The sequence below is a fragment of the Genypterus blacodes genome, unplaced genomic scaffold, assembly GCF_046128005.1.
Source record: "Genypterus blacodes isolate CSIRO-AG114 ecotype Tasmania unplaced genomic scaffold, CSIRO-AGI_Gbla_v1 ptg000112l_1, whole genome shotgun sequence".
In the NCBI taxonomy this organism is placed as follows: domain Eukaryota; kingdom Metazoa; phylum Chordata; class Actinopteri; order Ophidiiformes; family Ophidiidae; genus Genypterus; species Genypterus blacodes.
Window position 1 is genome coordinate 2,619,027 of NW_027466916.1, and position 20,974 is coordinate 2,640,000.

The 20,974-nt window shown below is 48.9% G+C and overlaps 1 protein-coding gene across 1 annotated transcript in view; it reads right to left on the bottom strand.

Moving 5' to 3' along the window:
* The window catches only part of LOC143009537 (ryanodine receptor 3), a 73,910-nt gene that overhangs the window by 37,621 nt on the left and 15,315 nt on the right, over window positions 1-20,974 (bottom strand). Inside the window, exons 3-27 of the mRNA XM_076161540.1 lie at window positions 19,016-19,120; window positions 18,457-18,477; window positions 16,419-16,433; window positions 15,806-15,880; window positions 15,598-15,676; window positions 15,057-15,169; window positions 13,944-14,043; window positions 13,750-13,843; window positions 12,953-13,027; window positions 12,238-12,394; window positions 11,533-11,697; window positions 11,084-11,205; window positions 10,327-10,507; window positions 9,241-9,376; window positions 7,974-8,069; window positions 7,624-7,742; window positions 6,400-6,533; window positions 6,022-6,263; window positions 5,727-5,919; window positions 3,190-3,406; window positions 2,978-3,082; window positions 2,746-2,748; window positions 948-1,051; window positions 466-549; window positions 218-377 (exon numbers count right to left, since the gene is read on the bottom strand). Coding sequence (XP_076017655.1) covers window positions 218-377; window positions 466-549; window positions 948-1,051; window positions 2,746-2,748; window positions 2,978-3,082; window positions 3,190-3,406; window positions 5,727-5,919; window positions 6,022-6,263; window positions 6,400-6,533; window positions 7,624-7,742; window positions 7,974-8,069; window positions 9,241-9,376; window positions 10,327-10,507; window positions 11,084-11,205; window positions 11,533-11,697; window positions 12,238-12,394; window positions 12,953-13,027; window positions 13,750-13,843; window positions 13,944-14,043; window positions 15,057-15,169; window positions 15,598-15,676; window positions 15,806-15,880; window positions 16,419-16,433; window positions 18,457-18,477; window positions 19,016-19,120 — 2,895 coding nt within the window. The remainder of the gene's footprint in view (window positions 1-217; window positions 378-465; window positions 550-947; window positions 1,052-2,745; window positions 2,749-2,977; window positions 3,083-3,189; window positions 3,407-5,726; window positions 5,920-6,021; window positions 6,264-6,399; window positions 6,534-7,623; window positions 7,743-7,973; window positions 8,070-9,240; window positions 9,377-10,326; window positions 10,508-11,083; window positions 11,206-11,532; window positions 11,698-12,237; window positions 12,395-12,952; window positions 13,028-13,749; window positions 13,844-13,943; window positions 14,044-15,056; window positions 15,170-15,597; window positions 15,677-15,805; window positions 15,881-16,418; window positions 16,434-18,456; window positions 18,478-19,015; window positions 19,121-20,974) is intronic.

The following is a 20,974-nucleotide window of genomic DNA, read 5'->3' on the forward strand; positions in this document are numbered from 1 at the left end:
TATCATTAAAGCAACGGCCACTGAAACAGTAATGTCACCATAAAATGGAGGTCTGCATGAAGGATCTGTTTAATGGTGCAGAGAAACGCCACCCAGGTGACACATTCTACAACCGTACCAAATGTCAAACACGCAGACAACTAGAATGAGGAAGAACATGCTGGAATATCACCGACCTTTACATCACAACATCCCCGTCCATGACTCGTACTCCTACCTGCTGGATGCCGTACGTCCACCCCTGCTTGATGCGATCTTTGGCCCAGACATTGTGAGCGTTCTCTGCCAGTTTGTCCACCAGTAGCTCCTGACTGGGGGTGAGTTTGATGTCAGACAGGTCCAGAGGGGTGGGCTTGTATCCATTAGACATCATGTAGCTACAGAGGAACAATGGAGCATAAATGAACGTGTCATCTTTGTTTATATGCATTTAAAGAGAATTCTAATGTAAATATGCACACTGACTTCTTAGGGAGTTTGATCTTTTTGAGGTTGTCCTCAGCATTTGGATTGACGTGAACCACATGACAGCCCAAAGCCAGCAGGGTCCTGTGGTGAAAATAAGATGCACACAGGAAGTGGATGGAACATATACAGTACATTGACTTCACCTCTGACAGTGGCAATATCAGACTGAGGAGAGATGTTCAAGCCGAGCAGCACAGGGTTAAATTGAGCGCACCCTGATGTGCTAAGAGAGAAAAGGCATAAGAACACATAGAAAGGTATCGGGTGTGAAGAGACTCTGACAAATCCTCTTCACACATGGTGAGCGGTCAAAGCGACCGTTAAAATGGCTTTGACGCCCCTCAGAGACCATCAGACACACACACACATGCGGCTCCAGCTCCTCTGTGTCATGGCTCCTAATCCCAAAGTTAAACCCATGTCACGTTTCTGAAGAACAGGATTTCTTTTCTTTTTTTTAATCATACACTTTAACGTACTTCAGCGTTTCTGTTGACATCTGCAGATTGTAGTTCTTTTCCGTTTCAGGCAGCTTGGAGAAATCCACCAGGCAGGGATGATGGCGCTTATTATCATCCCTTATCTACCAGGAGGAAGAACAGGGACAGAAATGACATTTTAACTCTCCTCTGCCGCCTCCAGCACCGGCCGCTCCACACACAATCACCATTTGCACTCCGTGTGGAAACATCTACTACAATGCGTACGTGAAATACAACAGCTATTGTTACTGGGACGGTAATGTGGTGTAAACACAGGGAGCTACTGGGTGCGGTGATAAGACTACGGCTCTAGTGAACATGTCATGAAAGCAGAGGAGGGAGAAGGGAGCATGTTTTCTTGGGGGAGGGGAGGGTGGAGGGGGGGTAGTGATGCCTCTGTATGGCCGAATAGTCCCTATGGTGATGCTTCTGGGTGGAGGCGGCGTAGTAATGGTGGGTGTTTACCAAGAAAACATGCAGGGCTCCGTACAGATATGCAGCTGAGTGTGTGTGTGTGTGTGGGTCCAATGAACATCAGCCAGCTCTTTTGTGAATAGTACAAGTACCACAATGCTTCAAGGGGACATCTGTGCTTTGGTAATTCTGCTACAAACCACCACAGGAAAAGGTATTTTCCGTGCAAACAAAGACTCATCAACAGACTAGAATACTTTTCTTATTCCCTCTGTATTATGAAATCTGCTGTGATTGACTAGTAGATTACCACATCCGATGCCGTGGTGTGGGGGGGGGGGTTCCATTGACCTGTGTTTGACTTGATTTGAAGCGGACGTACGTGACAAACAGTGGAAAGTGTTGTGTGTTCTAAATGGAAAACACTTGTAGCTATCAGAGGACGAAAATTAGAGTTTATTATGTCACCGTAAACCTCACAAATGCTTGTTTCTCTCAATAGAATGCAGGCATTTGGACTCTGATCCACTACAATTTGCGAGAAACACAGACAGATTTGAGGATATAATGATTATTAAGTTCCCGAGAGCCACTAGATCATTGAGAGCACCAGGTTTACCTCTCCAAAAGCAAAGCCATATTCCATAACATCATGTAACTTGACTATGGAAACATGGCATGTGTGTTTGTGTGTGTTTGTGTGCACCTTAGTGATCTCTTAAGCAGTTACCTCTTACACTATCATACTGATAATGGCAGCAACGCTCTTAATGGAGCAAGATTTCAAAGGAATACAGTAATTTACATAAAGCTGTGACAGACATCTTGGCCCTACATGAATGCATGGATGTGTTAGTCAAAGAAGCAGGATGAGGAGCACTCACACTACACACTACACACTACACACTATGATTGTATTATAGACATAAGAGCATAGAGAGTTCTAGATTGTTATTTGTATTGTCATCTACTGGGCAGAACAGGCCACTTTGGTTTAATCCTGAGGCTAAAGTCCAACAAACCAAGAAACTCCACCATGGGTTCATTGTGTTTGGAGATGATAAGATCAGTGTGTGTACAGTCTTGGCGTGTGTAGGCCTGTCAATCCATGTGGGAGTGACATCAGGTTTGCCAAGCTGCTTTCAAAATGGAAAATGTAAACAAAAAAATCACTCAAATTCAGGCGTTTCTTCTTGGTTTATCGTGGGATCAAAATGACCAGAGCGTTCTGTTCTGCCCTCGGGTGAGACAATACTGACTCACGGCTGATGCTAAAACACAGACACAATGAATCTGCTCTCTGTAAAGGCGCTGGGATGGAGCGTCTAAATGAACGGTATGGGAGCGTAGAAGGAGAAGAATGAGGAATCTTTCCACTTACCCTCTTTTTTGGTGTGAACAGCAAATTATAAAAGAGAAAGCAAGATGATACAGGCTTTTTCTGAGGGCTGCATTCTAATTCTTGCACTGACTTTATGCATTTCAAGCTGCTCTTCCACTCAAATGTATTCAGAAAATATGCAATAGTGATCGTTTATCTCTCCTCACACATGGAAAAATGTATGAGTTATGACTCCTGAGGCTACAGTAAGAGAGGCTGGAGCATTCCTCACCTTGCCGTACGACCAGCCCAGCTCGATCTTATTCATGCCCCACAGCTCATGGATGTTCTCAGCCAGCTTGTCCCGAACCTTCTCCAAAAGCAGCGGCATGACAATCTAGATGGAGAAGAAAAACAAAAACAAAGTAAAGGATGATCTGAGGACAACAAGAGCAAAGCCAGCAAAGTGTGATTCATCGTGTGTGTGTGTGTGTGTGTGCCCACCTGGCTGGTTTCCACAGGTGTGGGTATGAAGGAGGCCTGAGACAGGAAGTGGGTGGTGCCCAGCAGATCTCGGACCCCGTCGGCGTCCCTCTTGTACTCCTTCACAGGCTCCACCTTCATCTTCTCCTTCGGCAGCAGAGCCTCGTAACACGGAGCGTAGCTGGACGGGGGCAGGAACTTGAAGTCGCCATGCCGACCGCCCAGCAGGAAGCGCACCCTGAGGAGATGAAGGAGAGATGTAGGTCATGGAGGATGGAGTGTCTTAGACTTTAATGTCGTACAATATGAATGTGTATGTGTGTGTGTGTGTGTGTGTGTGTGTGTGTGTGTGTGTGCAGAAACAGTATAACATATCAGAGAGATTGACGTAAAGAATCACACATATAGGCTGATGGAAGCTAAAAATAACCTTCCTCTCCTTCATCTGGTTCAATCAGCTCCACCCTCGCCTCTGCAGGCTCTCCAGAGATGGAGCTGAAGAGCAGCTCAAGTGGCAGTGACAATGGAACCAAGGCCATTCTGTGTGTGACTCTGTGTCTGTGTGTGTGTGTGTGTGTGTGTGTGTGTAACATGTAGTGAAAACATGTGGCATGTGTCATTTTCTGGCACATTTACCTTGGCGGAGGATAGAGATCGCGTTCAGCCTGATCACTGGGCTGAAATGAGAGTTTGTTTGCACCAGGATCTTATATAAAACCATGAATACTTATAGAGTTAGATGAAATAGAAGCAGAGAATGTTGTATCTGGATGGTGAAAGTCTGAATCGGGGCTCGTTCCATTCCTCCAGTGAGGAGCGTCACGTTTGCATTATTTACAAGGCTCACATTTGTGTACGACTGCAGGTATGAATACTGAGTGTCTCATTATAAAGCATTAAATAAGAGCCGCCAGCTCCTCTCTGCTTCTTAATGACCACAAACGGAAGGGAATGACACCTTTTTACATAATTGCAATTTGAGATTTTTTTTGGTTTACAAACACTGTGTTATTCATAAGAAGCATTAGAGATGTTTTGTCGCAGTGGTTTGTTTAAGGCTTACTGCTTACAGAGATCATTTAGAGGTAATTTATCATGCTTGACTTTGACAAATCACACCTGTAATTTCTTAAAGACGTATAGAGACAAACGTATGGCTTATTTCTCCTTTCCTTTAATGACTGAGCCCTCTTAAAGCATTTATAAAAATTAAGGAGATTATTATGATTACGCATCCCCACTGCAGGTCTGCCGGGCTCTGCGTCAGCACACACACACAGACACACACACTCCTGAGCCGCAAAGGAGGATTTTTACTCCTCGGGGGACAATTGCCATAATGTTGTGAATCTAAATGATTTCGTAAACGGCGCGTGTGAGATTTTCCCACTCAGCGTTTTCCTTCCACATCATTCCAGAGGCAGTTACAGCCTCCACAGGGCTCATTAAGTCTGCATGAGAGGCAGGAAAGTTGAAATCCACACTCATCATCATCAACATCTTGCACGGTAACAGGAGCCGCCGTCACTGCTGATGTACATTCTACCAAAGGAGGAACACACTCGACCACACGCTCACACCTGTGGATCCTCCTGAACCATCTGAGGCGGTACAGGAGGGTTTCTTCATGTGTCCAGGCTCAATCCTCTTGCTGGCTTCATCAAAATGTGGCTCTACTGTGAATAAGGAGTCCTGCAGCCAGTCTTCCGATATTTCAGACCAAACTACTGCTACTGCGGGCGATACTTTACCCAGTGTAGGACAGTGAAGGGCATCTGCATGCTCTCCACTCACTTTGAGTTTGATTCAGAGGCTGCAACTGAGCAGACCAACAAAGCAGAACAACAGTGTAAATCCTCTCAGCCGCAAACTGAAAAACTTTCAAAGCTGGCCTTGGTGAGGAGGAATCTATTGCTCTGTGTGTGTGTTTGTGTGTGTGTGTGTGTGTGTGTGTGTGTGTGTGTGTGTGTGTGTTCACCATCTCATACATAAGTAATAACTACAAGAAAATGACTTTTAAATGTGGAGAGATTATGCAAAATAGTGACTGCATTTGCAATTCTGTCCCAAAATGCACCAAGATGTTACCCAGGTTTGTCATGAAAATATATAATTGGTAGTGATTTCCTCTACACCTGGTGCCCGCTCTTCCATCAGCCAATGAAGCCTCCTACAGGTTAGAAGTATGTCAGGGCCTCAAAGAGCGAGCGACAAAATGCTGCTTTGCTCTAAAATCAGATTCAATCATGGAGTCATGAAAAACTGCTGGGGCTTGAAATTCCATTTTAAAGTCTTGTCAATCATAGTGGTCTGTGGTCACCATGGAAACAGAGAGGAATATGAAGCCTGTGTACGTTACCTATGTCCAATCTCAGGGCCTTTAAGGTTTAATGCATTATGGAGAGAAGGCGTAGGAGGATTAAATGGGGTTTGTTTAAGTGCAAGTATGCAGAGAATCTTTTGGTTGTATTTGTCTTTGGTTGTTCGTCTGTCTGTGATTAGGTGGGGAGACTTTGTTTGCCTCAGAAGAAGCATAGGGGAAACAAACACACACTCACTTGACACCAGCAGAGAAGCTGACCACAGGAAAGAAGAGGCCATCCGTGTTGAAATTCTCAAACATGCCCTGAACAGGCTGCCCATTGATCCTGAAGGAGATGCTCGGGGCGCCCAGGTCCAGACAGCAGCTCACCACATCCTCTGAGGTCAGGATGTGCTGGTTCATGGACGCAACCACCCGTGGGATACGACCTGCTCGGGAGACAGAGACAGATTGATGTGAAATACGATCCAACCGGCCATACTGAGAGCAGGAACACAGGCCAGACATGTTACACACACACACACACGGACCTGACCAGAGGTGGAGTCCATCAAAACCATACGAGTAGAGATCATCTCCGACGCCATTCCCCCCCCAACCTTCCCCTCCTCCGGGGTAAGGGGCGTAGCCTTTAGCGTTGGCCCAGCCCACCCGTAGGTGTGAGGGCTCGCTGGTAACAAAGTGGTCCACCTGATCGATCATGAGCTCATAGTACCACTTCTTATACTGAGCCGAGCCGTCGCTCACGCCGAGGAAGATGTTTGGTCTCATGCTGGGGAAGGGAAATGAGACAGGAAATGATCAGCGCCGAACAATGTCAAGAAGAAGAAGAAGAAGAAGAAGAGTGATATTCAGACGTAATCAATGACAAAGTCTGCACAGGAAGCAAAGTGCTGCTGCTATCTCACCTTTGCACATCGTTGACCAGCTGGGTTTGCAGCAGCAGATCTCTCTTGGGCAGCAGGTGATCGCAGATAAGGTTCTGATTGGTCCGTACAGCCACGCCATTACACACACACAGCGAGCAGAGCACATCCAGGATCTGCAGAGAGGGGGGAGGAAGAGGGAGAGCGAGAGAGAGAGAGGGGAGGTAAGCGACACTGTCAAGAGGAAGGAAGAGCACAACAGCTCCCCAACAACTGATTGCACATTGACCCCATTTTCTCTCTTACCCCCCTGCATATGAATCCATACCTCTCCAGGAGTAACTAATTATCTTTGTCCCTAATCACAATCCAGGTTGGCGCTCTGGGGACGGACGCTTTTTATGCAGCGGCTGTATAATTACTCAAAGATGCTTACTGTGGGTGAAAACCTGTCCAAAATCCAATAATATCCAACGCTCGCTGGTCCGTTCCAACTTAACAAAGCAGAGAATTAAATGGGCTGAGATGCTCAGCCAAGAGCGACAGGCTAGAGCGGCACGCACTTCATCACCGGGACCCTTTTTTCCGGAGCCTCTAAAGCAAAATAATACACGCAGACTGATTTATGAGTGACTGACGGGCCTGCTCCAGATCACATTTCAATGTTAAATAGATAGACTCAGCTGTGTGTGTGTGCGCATGAGTGTGAGTGTGTGTGTGTGTGTGTGTGTGTGCAGCAACTTTGTATCCCGACACCCCCCAGGAAGCGATTATTAAGGATGGATGTTTGCGCGGCGGTGAAAGGTACAGCACAGTGAATTAGTAGCTCAAGAGAGGAGGAGATGACACACACACACACACACACACCCAGAAGGCAGAGGGAGCCGACATGGAAATCAAAGTGCATCCAGTGAGGCATTCTGGAGAGTGTGTGAGACAGAGGAAGAAGAAGCTGAAAGGAGGGAATACCAGCTGAGCAGCCAGGGTGTGATTTCAGGAAGTGGTGTTTACACAGATTGGGCCTCAATCACCAATAACATAGATTTGATATTATTCTGTGCGGAAGAGCATATTCGCTACATTGCTGGAAAGTTTGTAGGCTTGCAGGAAAGTGGTCATAAAAACAGAACACAGATCTGAATGTTATGTTGGCAGGCTGGGTTTATAGCCCTTATGTCTGGGAGGGTTTAGATCACAACACCATTCTGTTTCTGTACCATACTAGACTTCATATAAGCAAGGATCAATAACATCTTTCACACAGACCTTGTGGTTGCGTCCGTGCTTGTAGAGCAGAGAGATGATGGACTTAATGTGTCCTCTCTGGATGATGTTGAGGGCCTCCGGGCTCTCGATTAGAATGCAGTGGAGAACTTCCAAGATGCCTGCGCAGCCGCAAAAAAAGAAACCTCAATTAGTTAGTGCGCCCACAGAAGACGTGGGAGAGAGAGAGAGAGAGACGCCAGAGGACACTCGCTCACTGTAGCACACACACACACACACACACACACACACACACACACACACACACACACACACACACACACACATACTGGCGGTGCTGTGGTGCCCTGATTACATTTAAGCAAGCAGTGAATCTTTAAATCTGACAGTACCTGAGGAAGACTCCAGTCTCTCCAGCTTGCTCACCAGCCAGTCCAGGTTATTAGAGAACTGGGTGCAGTTGTTCCTGTTCCCTCGGATTAACGCCGCTACAGGGCAGATGGAAACTGTGTGTGAGTGGAATCTCAGAGGGGAAAAGACAAATCGCATTGTTTTTATTTGCGGTGTGATCGATCGCTTTCATTGCATCGCCAAACCTCCACTCTTACGCAACAAGGTCAAACTACTCTCATACCCTGGCACATATTCATTTAGAGGAAAGCAAAGATAGAAAGAGGAACCGACACACAAGGACAGAACAGACATGAACACACACACACACACACACACACATGCCCACACAGTCCTGGCAGAAAGAGACAGGGTCACCGAGCACAGACAGAGATGGAAGAAAGGAGGGGGGGGGGGGGGGGGGGCATCCCAAATCCACTTAGCTCTGTGCCGGAGCAGGTGTGTGGAGGAGGGCGGGAGAGAGAGAGAGAGAGAGAGAGACGTGGCTAGAACACTAATACCAGGCAGGAGATGGAGGCAGTGTAAATAAGAGTGTGAAGGACACACTTAGAGGGCAGAGGGCTTCAGTGCAACAGGAGAAACTCTGCATATTCTACATTAACATACAGAGGTACGCTATGTGCTGTTCTACATCCAGGCTGGCAGGCGTCGTATTCATCAGATAGAGAGGAAGAGGATTGGCAGATTGTGTTCTTTTGGACGCCAGGTTGTTCTTTATGGTGACAGCGTGAGAAGTCGGAGTGATTTTGAGAACACACCACTGTCACTGAAGGGAACTCATGCTCCTGGTCCATCTGTTCAACAGGGGACAACCTGATTAGGCTGTGCGTGTGTGTGTGTGTGTGTGTGTGTGTGTGTGTGTGTGTGTGTGTGTGTGTGTGTGTGTGTGTGTGTGTGTGTGTGTGTGTGTGTGTGTGTGTGTGTGTGATGTTGACAAGCTTGTGCCTTGGAAGCACTTCACATACACTAGAAATCTCTTTTGTTTTCGATGCAATGGCCCAAACACACACCCACACACACAAAAACAAACATACATATGCCACCAGGATTCTGAGATGCATGTATGTGTGTGTTGTGTGTCTGCAGATGTACTCTCTTTCTCTCTCTTCTTCTCTCTTACAGAAGGAAATCTGTCTAAATAAATAAATACCCATATATAATATGACATTGTTTATGTGCATATGGAGTATTGCAGAGGGATGTTAGTAAACCGTGGCCTGGCCTGTGCTGGATCAGGACTCAGCTCACCCAGCAGCTCATAGAGCAGGTTCAGGATGTCCTTCCAGGCGGCTCCGGCCTCCGACCCGGCACACTCCCCAAAGTGGGCCGCACTGTTGTACACGTTCAGACGGTCGATGCAGTTGGACACCAGAGTGAGCATCCCCTAACACACACAGACACACACACACAGACAATGCACACACACACACACACAACAAGGGAAAATGGCAAATATAACACCATTTTATATAGATTTGAAACATTCCACCACTTATTACTGACATGATTCAAGTCAGTCTCTCTCCCTCTCCCTCTCCCTCTCTCTCTCTCTTCCTCTCTCTCTCTCTCTCTCTCTCTCTCTATTAGGTGGCCACTTAAAACACAGCCCTGGGGCTCTCTCTCCTGAAAGTCCCATTAAGTCATGTCACGGTGATTTATGCAACAGCAAAAAATATCTATAGTGATCAGATATGCTAAATGGAGGTCGTAAATGACTAAAATGAAATTGCTGATGATTTACACGGCCAGGAAAAGTCATGATTCAGCCGTCCACAGTGTCAAACAGACCTTTGTAAAGGTAATATATGAGGAGTGGACACGCTCGCTGTGCCAGTTTAGCCTCATTTTGAAGAGAGGGGCAGTAAATAAGATCAAATGAAGCCACTCATTGTTATGGGCTTTTCATTTGACTAAACTAATCTACTGCTAATTAATCTTCTCAAATATTCCTTGAGAATAGTGACACATTGATGTTGTCGTCGTCGTTGTCGTGGTGGAGTTGAAGGCAGTTTGGAGTTGCATACTTGACATCGCAGGAACTCGGTTAGGCAGCTGACATTTCATAATTGATGAAAGCAATTTAGGAGTGTGGAGGCTTAAAGCTTCAGCGCTCCGGTGCCAGCTGCAGAAAAGGCACAACACCCAAAACTGCTGACAGGAAGCACTGAAACACACCACCGACAATCCATTTCTTTGGCCTTTAACATGCTCCAGCCTCACTCATGACTGGCCACTTACTAAAATTGCCTCAGTCACGAGTGGATTGTTGATTAAAAGGGTTGTAATATTTTGTTGCTGATTTTCCTTTAGGAAAAACAGGGGGGGGGGACTCACTTCCTGTTTGAACAGGTTTTGCCGGTTCTTGAGCGAGCGCAGTTTGATTTGCTTCTCCTCGTGCTCCAGCTCGGCGTCGGGGAGCTGGAAGTAGGTGATGAGGTCGCTGAGGGTCTGGAACACCTCCTCCACAGGCAGGGTGACCAGGACCCGGTTCTTCACACCTAAGCAGTCCAGATCTCTGAGAGGAGGAGAGAGAGGGAGCACATTCAACACGTTCATCCTCACACACTTGTGTTGATGTTGTATAATTCTCACTGTATTTCCATTCCCGTCACACATGGACTGACCACCTCATAAACACGCTCCAATAGCACCCGAGGGGGATTTGAGGAGAGGCTGCGATGACGAACACAGGTTCATTCAGGCTGAAATGCTGATTTCCGCTGGGCTGCTAAAAATAGCTGGCCGTTTGATGACAAATAATGGGACTGGACACTTTTTCACAGCTGGCCGTGCAGAGCGTGGCAAGCACGACTGCGCCGCTGAGCTGCTGTGTGATTCTTCGCCAAAGGCTCGCGGTTTAACCCTCCGATGGCCGCGTCCACAGTCTGCAGGGGCGTTACGTCCAGACTGTGGCGTGTGTGTGTGTGTGTGGGAGTCTAATATATATAATTATGCTCCAGCATTAGCAGTGTGGTGCTGATATAACTGTAGCAGTGACAGAACGCTTTGCAATTACCCCCATAACACGCTTTAAGACAAATCTGAGTGTAATTTGGTTTAATGGGCCGTTCTGTGTGATGTACCAGCGTACCTGATGAATCGCTTGAAGAGGAGGGTGGTGTTGCGTATGATGCGTGCGGCCCGAGACTCCTCGTGTTGACAACGCTGCAGGGTCAGGCCGTCGTCCATGTGACCTTCAGCATGTAGGCACGCCTGGAGGGAAACCAGTCAAACCGCACAAACCAATCAATCAGTCATCTGTTCTGGTTAAGAAAGTGGCACGGGGTGAAAGAAGAAAGGGGCAAACACACACAGCCACACACGCATCATCACTCACTCAAATTCAGGGTTTGTGTGAAAGTTGCCGAGGGATGAGGTTTATACAATCAAAGTGTGCGATGCATACAGAGCACGCAGACTCAATCACCTCATTACGGCTAAACTAATTATCACCTCCGAGGTAAACGTCCTTTAATTAATTCAGTTATTTCGGCGTCGGAGCAGAACCGTGTGCGTTTGTGTGTGTTTGCGTCCACTCACTCGTCTCTTCAGGGGACCCAGACGAGCCGATTTGACATCAGGTGCCTGGTAGGAGAGCCAGAGTCCTGTGGCCACGTGCATGATGAAGCAGAGCGAGTCACCGTATTTAATCTCGGCCACCCCCATGCCCTCGATGTCCCTCTTGGGGCTCTGCTCCAGCTTCTCCTGCAGGTAAGGGAGGGCAATGAACGCATCAAAGCTGTCAGCAACACAACACAAACAGACCCGTGCTGAATACAGATTTATAATCGAGCCGCCAGACCGCACGCCAACGCCGCGTTCGGGGGCGAGCCGGGTTAAGCTCCATCCATCATATCCATTATTGTATTTGACAGCAGGAATGAAGGAGTCCAGTGAAAAATGATTGTGATACATTCCACAAAGGCCGGTTCACTAATTAGCTCACAATCACTGGCCACATCTACAAAACCCTATTATGCTGCGGAGGACTAAACGGTCTGACAGTCTGAAGAGCCAAGTTCACCTGAATTAACCTCCGCGGCTCAGCTTCCCCTGATCCAACTCCTCCTCTCTCATTTCCATAAACGTCCTTATAAACCCAGATTTTCCGGATGATCCTTTGTGAGGACGGAGCGTGTGGACGATTGTGATTAGCCAAAGGTCACCTTGTGGGACAGCTAGTATCCCTGTTTGATGGATCTTTAGGTGAGCCCAGGGGTGTGTGTGTGTGTGTGTGTGTGTTACCTTGGAGGCTCTGAAGCAGTAGGCGGTGGAGGCCGTGTCAGATCTCTCCCGATCCTGCAGCACCAACCCTCGGTCCTCCGTCAGGGCCAGGTAGTGTCCGGTGGTCAGGTGGCGCATCCGGAAGGCCTGACCCCAGCGGATGTGGCTCCCGCTCCAACTGTCGCACACGAACACACACGTTACAATAAAGCACACACACACACACACTTGTAAACACTCTCAGATAGCCAGCTAATCTCCTTAATATTCACTAATGAGTTGTTTCTAACATTGCTACCAGCTGTTAATTATCCTGCATGCCATGTGGCTGAGTGCAGGAATTACTAATGGCTGAGCAAATTTGAGTAATGATGCACTTATAGGGAGGTTTGAAACACCTTAGATGTGACAAATATCACATCCCACAGAGGGAGAGGAATGGAATACAAAAGCCGACGTCCCCAGGAGGCTCTAAAGTGGCCGGGGTCAAAGATTCCAAAAGCTGTTAAGCACCACGAGAGACGTGGGGAGGGAACGAGCGAGGCGGAGAAAGGGAGGAAGAGGGAGGAAGAGGAATGAAGACACAGAGGGGTCACAGAGGAGCGTTAAATCAGAGGCTGAGAGGCAGGGAAGGACAAGTGTGTGTGCTGGGGGGAGAGGGAAATTAGAGTGAGGGAGAGACAGAGACAGAGAGAGAGAGAGAGAGAGAGAGGGAGAATAGTAAAACACATCCCACCTGATCCGCAGCGGCTCCAGCCTCCACAGGGATCTGGCCTTGGCTCCGGCTTTTCCCGTCTCATAGTTGACTATCCTGGGGATGCCAGAGCAGCATGAGTGGGTGGCTTCAATCTCTGGATGCTCTAGCTGCCTAACCAGCCCTAGATACGGTCAAGGTCGTTCCCTACTTATTTGTCACAGTGATGTTACCTCGGCGACTAGTAAAGGAGCCGCACACTGAGATCCTGAGCCCGTATTTACTCTGCAGCCTCACATCCTTCAGACAGAGACGCGTGCCCTGATAAGCAGCAGCGACTCTGTCTGTCTGTCAGCGACGCGGGTGACTGGGCCCCCGAAAGATAAAAAGAAAGCGCTCGTCGCCCCTGGTGACAGCTGAGAGAGTGTGTGTTTGATCTGCCCCCAGAACATTCAAGACCTCTAAAAGTAAAAAAAAATGGATGCCCGGTCTGTTCACATTCAAGGCTGACACTTGGAGAAAAGCCAGACAATAACATCTGAAGTAAGAGTCTAAAAATAGACAGTTAATGTGTGTGTGTGTGTGTGTGTGTGTGTGTGTGTGTGTGCAGGAGGAAGACACACTCCTGAGTGTGTATGGGCCTTACCCACTGTTCTGACCCACTTCATTTCTATGCTGCCCACCTCATCTGTGTGAGCAGCAGGCGGGTTACACTGAGGGTAAAAATAGCACCGCCGCCATTTTGGCTCCCCGGAGAGCCAAGTGTCACGCCGGTGTCAGAGACGTCTCTCCGTTACGGTCTGTGACAAGTCTGATGTGTGTCTGTGTGTGTGTCTCACCTCTGCTGCTCTTCGCTCTGGTCTGAGCCTGGGATGGTCACCACCTCATCGTGACCGTGGAACAGCCGCATCACGTGGCCGCCCAACAGGTAGCCTGCAGGGGGAGGAAGAGGAGGAGGAGAAGGAGGGGGAGATTAGAAACGAAGGAGACACACGGTCGAGTCGAGGCGCTCACCTGCACGCTACCTCATTACCTTCTTCTATGTTGCTGCCGGAGCAGATGGGATGAACGTTCCACAGCGTCTGCATGAAGGACGCGTCCACCTGGATGTTGCCGTTGGAGATGGACAGATGCTGCAGAGACACGGGACACGAGCACGCAGACGTCACACATGTCAAAACTGATGGAGACTGTTGGGTTTCCAGTCAGGGTGCAGCTGAAGTTCAACTGCTGTTTAATCATGGATGTGGGAGGAAAACCCGGAATCTGACTGACAGATGCCTGCAGAGTTTGGGGATTTGTTCTGTTCTGATTTTTTCTGTGCGGCTGTAAAGTTATGTGTGTGTGTGTGTGGGTTTCTGGGTCAGATTGAGTTGAGCCTCCCTCCTCCTCCTCCTGCTCCTCGCTCCCCCTGTGTTGCCATCCCAACCCCTCAGGCCCTCCGTGTCCCCACACAGCATTACTGCGTGGGTGCCAGCGGGGGGCGTGAGTGACGTTAGTGACTGTAGATGTGACGGCGAGGGTCGTCTGGCTGCGGCCCGGCTGTCATGCCGGGTAAACACAGCCTGACCCCGTGAATCAGAGCCAGCGCCGCAACTACCATGCTTGTAGCTTTACAACGGGAACCCGGGCTGCGCCTCATCGTAAAGGAGGAGCATGACTATAAGGGAAAGGTCACATGTTTAGTGCTTCAGTAATGATGAAGTCGTGATTTATGGCTGAGGGAATTCTGTAAAGCCATCTGACAGCGGCGATAAACGGCCCGGGCAGCGGCTTAGAGGAACCTCTGTGACTCTGTGACATGCTAATCCTCCACAACAGACACATTCCCGCCACTCAGATTAATATTCTGCTTCATGCACGCCTCATCTGGGAGAGGAAATTTTGTCGCTTTTAACCTTCAATTGCTCATGAGCCTCCAAATAGTAGAGAGAGGTCACGGGCTGATTACGGCGCCATGGTAACAGGATTGGGCTAATCGGGAATGTTGTCACATCAGGGAAAACAAAGCTTGTGTTCATTAATATTACATGGAAGAGCACATCACACACATACACACACACACACACACACACGGATTGAACTGCACACCCTCACAAGCTCCTCCTCCTTTCAAACCATCACCGCCGGTTCATCTGGGACTTACGAGGTATCGCTCCGACGACACGCTGACCAAGATGAGGTCATCGCCGATGCGCACCTTCTCTCCTTCCGACCGCTGCTTGGAGGCGGGATGGATCGTCCACCAACAGGCCTCGCCTAGAGAGGAACACACGGGTGCACGCATGGCCCCTTAAGTAAGTCAATGTGGCCCGTGACTGGCAACGCAATTCAGGGGAAAGTAAATAGAAATGAGAAAGAAGGTGAAGGTGAAGGTGAAGGCAGCAGTGACAAGAGAGAGGAAGAGGATGAGACAGGAAGGCAGACAATCAAAGATAAGGACAGACAACAAGACAAAGACGGAGCCAGTGACATGTACAGGGAATGAAAGAGAGGGAGAGGGAGAGGGGGAGAGGGAGAGAGAGAGAGAGAGAGAGAGAGAGGGAGAGAGAGACAGAGAGAGAGAGAGACAGAGAGAGAGAGAGAGAGAGAGAGAGAGAGAGAGACAGAGAGAGACAGAGAGAGAGAGAGAGAGAGAGAGAGAGAGAGAGAGAGAGAGAGAGAGATTAAAGCAAAGTGTCTCTTACCTGTTGAATCCTCCTGCAGGCCGACATCAAAGGACAGCTTATCCGTCTGTGATCTTGATGTCTTCAGACAGGCCAGGTACTGTGGTCAACAGACATCAAAACCCTCACGTGAGACGGATCCACACACACTCACACACGCTGCTGCCTCACATCACACACTTTGAACGTGACCACACTGAAAGCAGAGGAAGGTTGTGTGTTCTCTCACCATGGAGCTGAAGGAGTGGCGCAGGAGGATGGCGTGACCGTACAGCAGAGTCTTGTGTCCGCCGCCCTGCGCTGCCTGCACACACACACCGGACATGCACACAAACAAAACAGAAAACACACATAATTACACACCAGAACAACTCGTCTGTCCCTCGTCCTCCGACTGCCTCCAGCTACGCCCGAGACCTTTCGCCCTCGACCTTCCAGGGCCTGCGACAATGACCTCAAGCTGTGGGCGGGGCTACAGAGCTGTTTACCTTCCCAGCTCCCATGAAGTCATGCAACCTACAATCGCCCTTGGTAGTGATGGGGATCTTGCACCTGTATCCACAGTGCAGCGAGATACGGGGCTCATCCTTTCCAACACTCCCGACTCCAGGAATGTGGGAATGATGCACGACTGCTGTCAATCTCCAAAGCACTGTGGACCTCAGCAGGGGGGATGAGGTCCACTGCTTATGGAGGGTTGGGTTATGATGCAGGAGGCTAACGGATGACAAGTCTACTGGCGGAGATGCAAAGAGGGTAAAGAGGAGTGAGAGGATTCTCTGCAGGGAGAATTCTCTCTTTGGTTTTTGGTTGTTTGGCAAGCAACCGCCCGTGTTACTCACCTTCCTTATGAGCCTCTAGGAAGCATAAAGGTAAGAAAGAGTGTCATTATTTAGAGGGAAGCGCTGCTCTCCTGCGCCTCTGCCTACTTTAACCTTATTCCAGATAATCACAGCCTCGTTTCCAGAGTGACTGAGAGAATAAATGAAGCGTCGTCACCGGTTTAGGGTCAAGATAAGATTTCTGACTGTCAACACGAAGCCAAAAAGCTCATTTTAATCCTATTTATCACACAAAGAACAGATGGTTTTACCCTGTAAGCTTCTACAAAATCATAATGAGAATATCAGTACAATGCATGAGCAGTATCCATCCTCCCGAGCCTCTCTCTCTTTCATTCTCATTGTCTCTCCCTCCCTTCTATCTCCAAAGCTCGCCGGGACAAAAGCTCGGCTGCCATTCGATGCAGTTTGTTGCACAGACTGCAGCACTGGCTCGCAGGCTTTTGGCTGCAGGGTACCGAGCCGAATGCAGAGGAGGAGAAAAATCCAGCTGCAATCACCACAAGCCATATAAAGCCCCCCCCTCTTTCCCCCCCAGGGTATGTCCCTCACGTCCGTCCTCGTCTCGTGGTCCCCAGGGGGCTGGCGCCTCACACAGATATGACACCCTGACAGAGATTGCAACTCAAATCAGCAGGACTAGAAAGAAAGAAAGAAAAAAAGGCTATTGCGGCAAAAATGCAATCCGGCTGGAACAAAAGTGTATTTGCTCTCAGCCCGATGGAGCATAAAGGATAAAAAGGCTATTGGATCAAAGTTGGACTGGAGCAGAAACAGGCTGTGTGCGTACAGAAGCTTCACTCCAGCTGTGGGCCACAAAGTGACACCCACATATCCATTCAGAGGCGTGACCTTTAGCAAGCCGCAACCTCCTGCAGCGGGTGAGATTACATGTAGTGTATCCTTATGTGTGTGTGTGTGTGTGTGTGTGTATCAAAAGGACACCAGCTGCAGAGTAAACAATGGCAGAAGATGAGGAAAAGCCCCCGAGACTGATCAACGCTGTCGATTTGACTTAGCAAGCCGGCGACAGCGACAACAATAAATCAAGCGGGTCAGAGTTTATCAGACGCCATCATTGCGGCGGCAGACACAAATAGCTCGGAGGTCACCGGCGTGATGCTGAGCGGAGCGACGGCTGGCATTTACGCCGACGTGCCGGCTTCCCCTCTGCGTCTCAGTGGCTACAGCCCCGAACTGCGATTTGCTCAAGTTGCCTCCTATTGATAAGCCCATCTGCTCAAAGACGTATTGATCCGGGAGGCCGGCCGAGACGTATTCAACCTCCATTTCCCCTTTAATGGCGCTTCCTCCGGTGACATTTCGGGCGCAGGAGAATGATGAATAGGTGGACGGTATCGGAAACAGATAAACGCGAGCGGAGAGAGAGCGGCCCGGCCGACCGAGCCGTGGGCAGACTGCTGGATTTGCTACATACCAAACTAATGAAGCGCAGAGACAATGAGAGACAGCATAAATAACACAACCTAACATCATTACGCCTTCATTTTCAGCTCCCTGCTCCGGTTTTGAGAGCAGTCAGCGTGCTGGACTTCATCTCTGTGCTGCCAGCGTCGCCACAAAGCTTCCGACTCTGACGCCTCTATTCATCTCAAAAGGGCGAGTCGATGAATGTGAGCCTCGGGAAGTCGACATTTGAGGAAATGAGACGCACACTGGCGGCCGGAGAAAAGAGAGAGAGCCCCCTGGACTAAACCAAGCGGAGGAGATATGAGAGGAGGCGATCTCCCCTCAGACGACTAAACTACAGAGGAACCTAACTGCAGAGTCCAGACTTGAGTCTATCTGTCTCCATTTGCTGTAAACAGTAAACAAACAAATCAATACCATCATCAATCATTTCTCTCTGGTGTATCGTACAGTTTGTAACAGTTGGCTGAATGTAAACGTGTTGAATGGCGTCCAAAGATCCTGCATGAGAGCAAAGTGTCTGTGGTGACTAATCTGTAGCATGCACTGGGAGGAGGATGAGGATGATGATGATGAAGATGGGAAGGTGAATGAGTGGTGGACATACCCATCGATCCGGGCCGCGCATCTTATGGTGAGGAAGGTGGATGGACACAGAGAAAGTAGAAGATAAAGACGAGAGAGTTACGTTACATTCGGTCACAGCACATGTGGGGAGAAGTGAAGGAGAGAAGACAAAAGTGAATCAAACAACAACGGCGATGAATGACTGAGGATTTTGAAATTCAAACCCCCTCTGTTTTTGGGAGATTAACACTCAGATTGACACTTAGAGGCTAGATGACGCTGCTTCAAGCCTCGGGCGCTCATCAAAAGGGCCAAAGTGCAGGTAGGACCCCTGCAGGTACCCCCTTTATCCTCCCTCTGTGCTCTAACGGCCCTGTTAATGGCTTTATAGGGACTAAACAAGTTGGAACATTCAACTCTGCTGACTGAATTTATTAGAGTAAGGCGTTTTACAGCCTGCCTGAACCTCCACACACACACACACACACACAAGCGGATGCTATATGACTCGGGGACGGCTTATGAAAAGCTTTAGTGTGGATCGGCGAGGTTTTTATCTGTGTGTGTGTGTGTGTGAGTGTGTGTGTACCGTCCCTCACCCCTTCGCTGTTCTGCCCGCTCTTGGCCAGCATCTCCTGCAGGGCTCGTACCGACAGCGACTGCTCCAGCACGAAGGTACAGATGCAGAGGTCTGGAGGAACATACTGCAACAACACAGAGAACACAGCTTTAACAAATACATCCCATAATACCATTCCCACTGGATTACTCAAACAAACAACTCCAAAAGTAACTTCCCATCAAAACTTTGTGGGATCGATCCAGCAGCAGCAGATGGAGGGAGGGAGGGAGGGAGGGAGGAGGACTTGGTTAAGATGATCCACTAACGATGCAAGATGGAGGTTTTCGCCCATTTTTAGATACTGATTTAGACTTTGTGGGTAAAGATAGATTAGATTAGCCCTAGGTTTGCACCGAGCGCTTTGAGTAGAAGAAGGAGGGAGCGCAGAGGGCCGAGACCACGCGCTGACAGAATGAGGAGAGCAAGGACAGAGATTTTTGTGGGATAAAAGCTACAAAGACAAACGACTTGAACAGCACTTCCTGGCCTCTTTACCTCAAACTTCCCGCAAAACTGGTTCATTCACACGGACGAAACCTGCAACAACCCCATTCCTAGACTGAGGTAGATGAAGATTCACATGAGAGCAGCAGGTTGAGTTTATACCCTACGTGGTTCAGTGCATCTGCAGCGACACTTGGCGGTGTAATCGAATCGGAAAAGCTCCTCCAGATGTTCTCATTAGCTCTGCAGACCACAGACGCACAAGCAAATGTCACAACCAATTAATTTAGATATCAACTGGTTTCATTTTGAGATGCATAATTCTACCAGATGTCTTATTTCAGCCACTTGCTGTCCAGACGTGCAAAAACTATGAAGACCCCCAGTCTGCAGAGTTCATAAAGCCACTTACACACACAAATTAACACACACACACACACCCTATATCATATCACCGCAGCCGGTCTTCTCTCCAGGCACAACGGCGATGAGCAGAGAATCTAATAAGTGGTCAGGTATGAAGGCATCCCGCCCGCCCTCCACTCGCTGGGTGATTAACAGCTGACCTTTGCCCTCCACAAGGCACCGCAGCTGAAGAGGAGGGAGCGCTAAGGACCAGGATGGAGAGGTATGGGAAGGACTGGAGGAGCCACAGGGAGCTGACGAGTGTCCAGCCGCTTTAGAGCTGTGTGTCCACATCCCTCCTCTGAATGGCACAGCTCCTCCAAACAGAAGGTCAAACGGGGTCAGAGCTATCGACGCTGAGGAGGTGAGGTCGTGCTTTGCTATTCCTCCTCTGTTTAATAGGAGGAACTGCAGCGAGGGTTCATTAGGGGAAGAAGACAAAAAAGACCCAGAAAGATGCTGCGTTGACGTCATGATGGAGGCTCCAAACCTCGCAGAGTGACGCTCGTACATCACAATCTAAATCACCTCCCACCCCCCCGCCACCTCGCTGCGCTCCATTACTAGACTAGTTCAGTGAGGAGAAAAGAGAGGGAAATCCAAGTCATCCCTCCAATCGCGCTCCCCTAAATTACCATCTTGGGATTTGGTCGTCGCCCCCCCGCCCCCTCGGCGCCGGTCCCTAAGGTGGGCTGATGCCTCCTCATAAAAAGTGCGATGCAATGAAGACAAAGTGCCAGATGGGAAGAGCATCCATCACACCTGTCAGGTATAATTACCATCCAATATGGGGTGAAAGCCTCTCCTCCACTCTGTTTCCCCACACACACACACACACACACACACACACACACACACACACACACACACACAGCTGTGGAGCGTCATTGAGAGGAGAGTAGATGGTAAATGTCACAGAGTAAATAGATTTTTTCCTCACATGTTCTAACAAATTCTACAACCTCTGTTCTTCTTCCTCTTTATCTCCCTGAAAGCATCTCATTTACAAATGCGTCCCTCCCTCTCTCCCTCTCTCCCTCTCTCCCTCTCTCCCTCCCTGTCCGTGCTGGGAGGTGCTGTATGCATA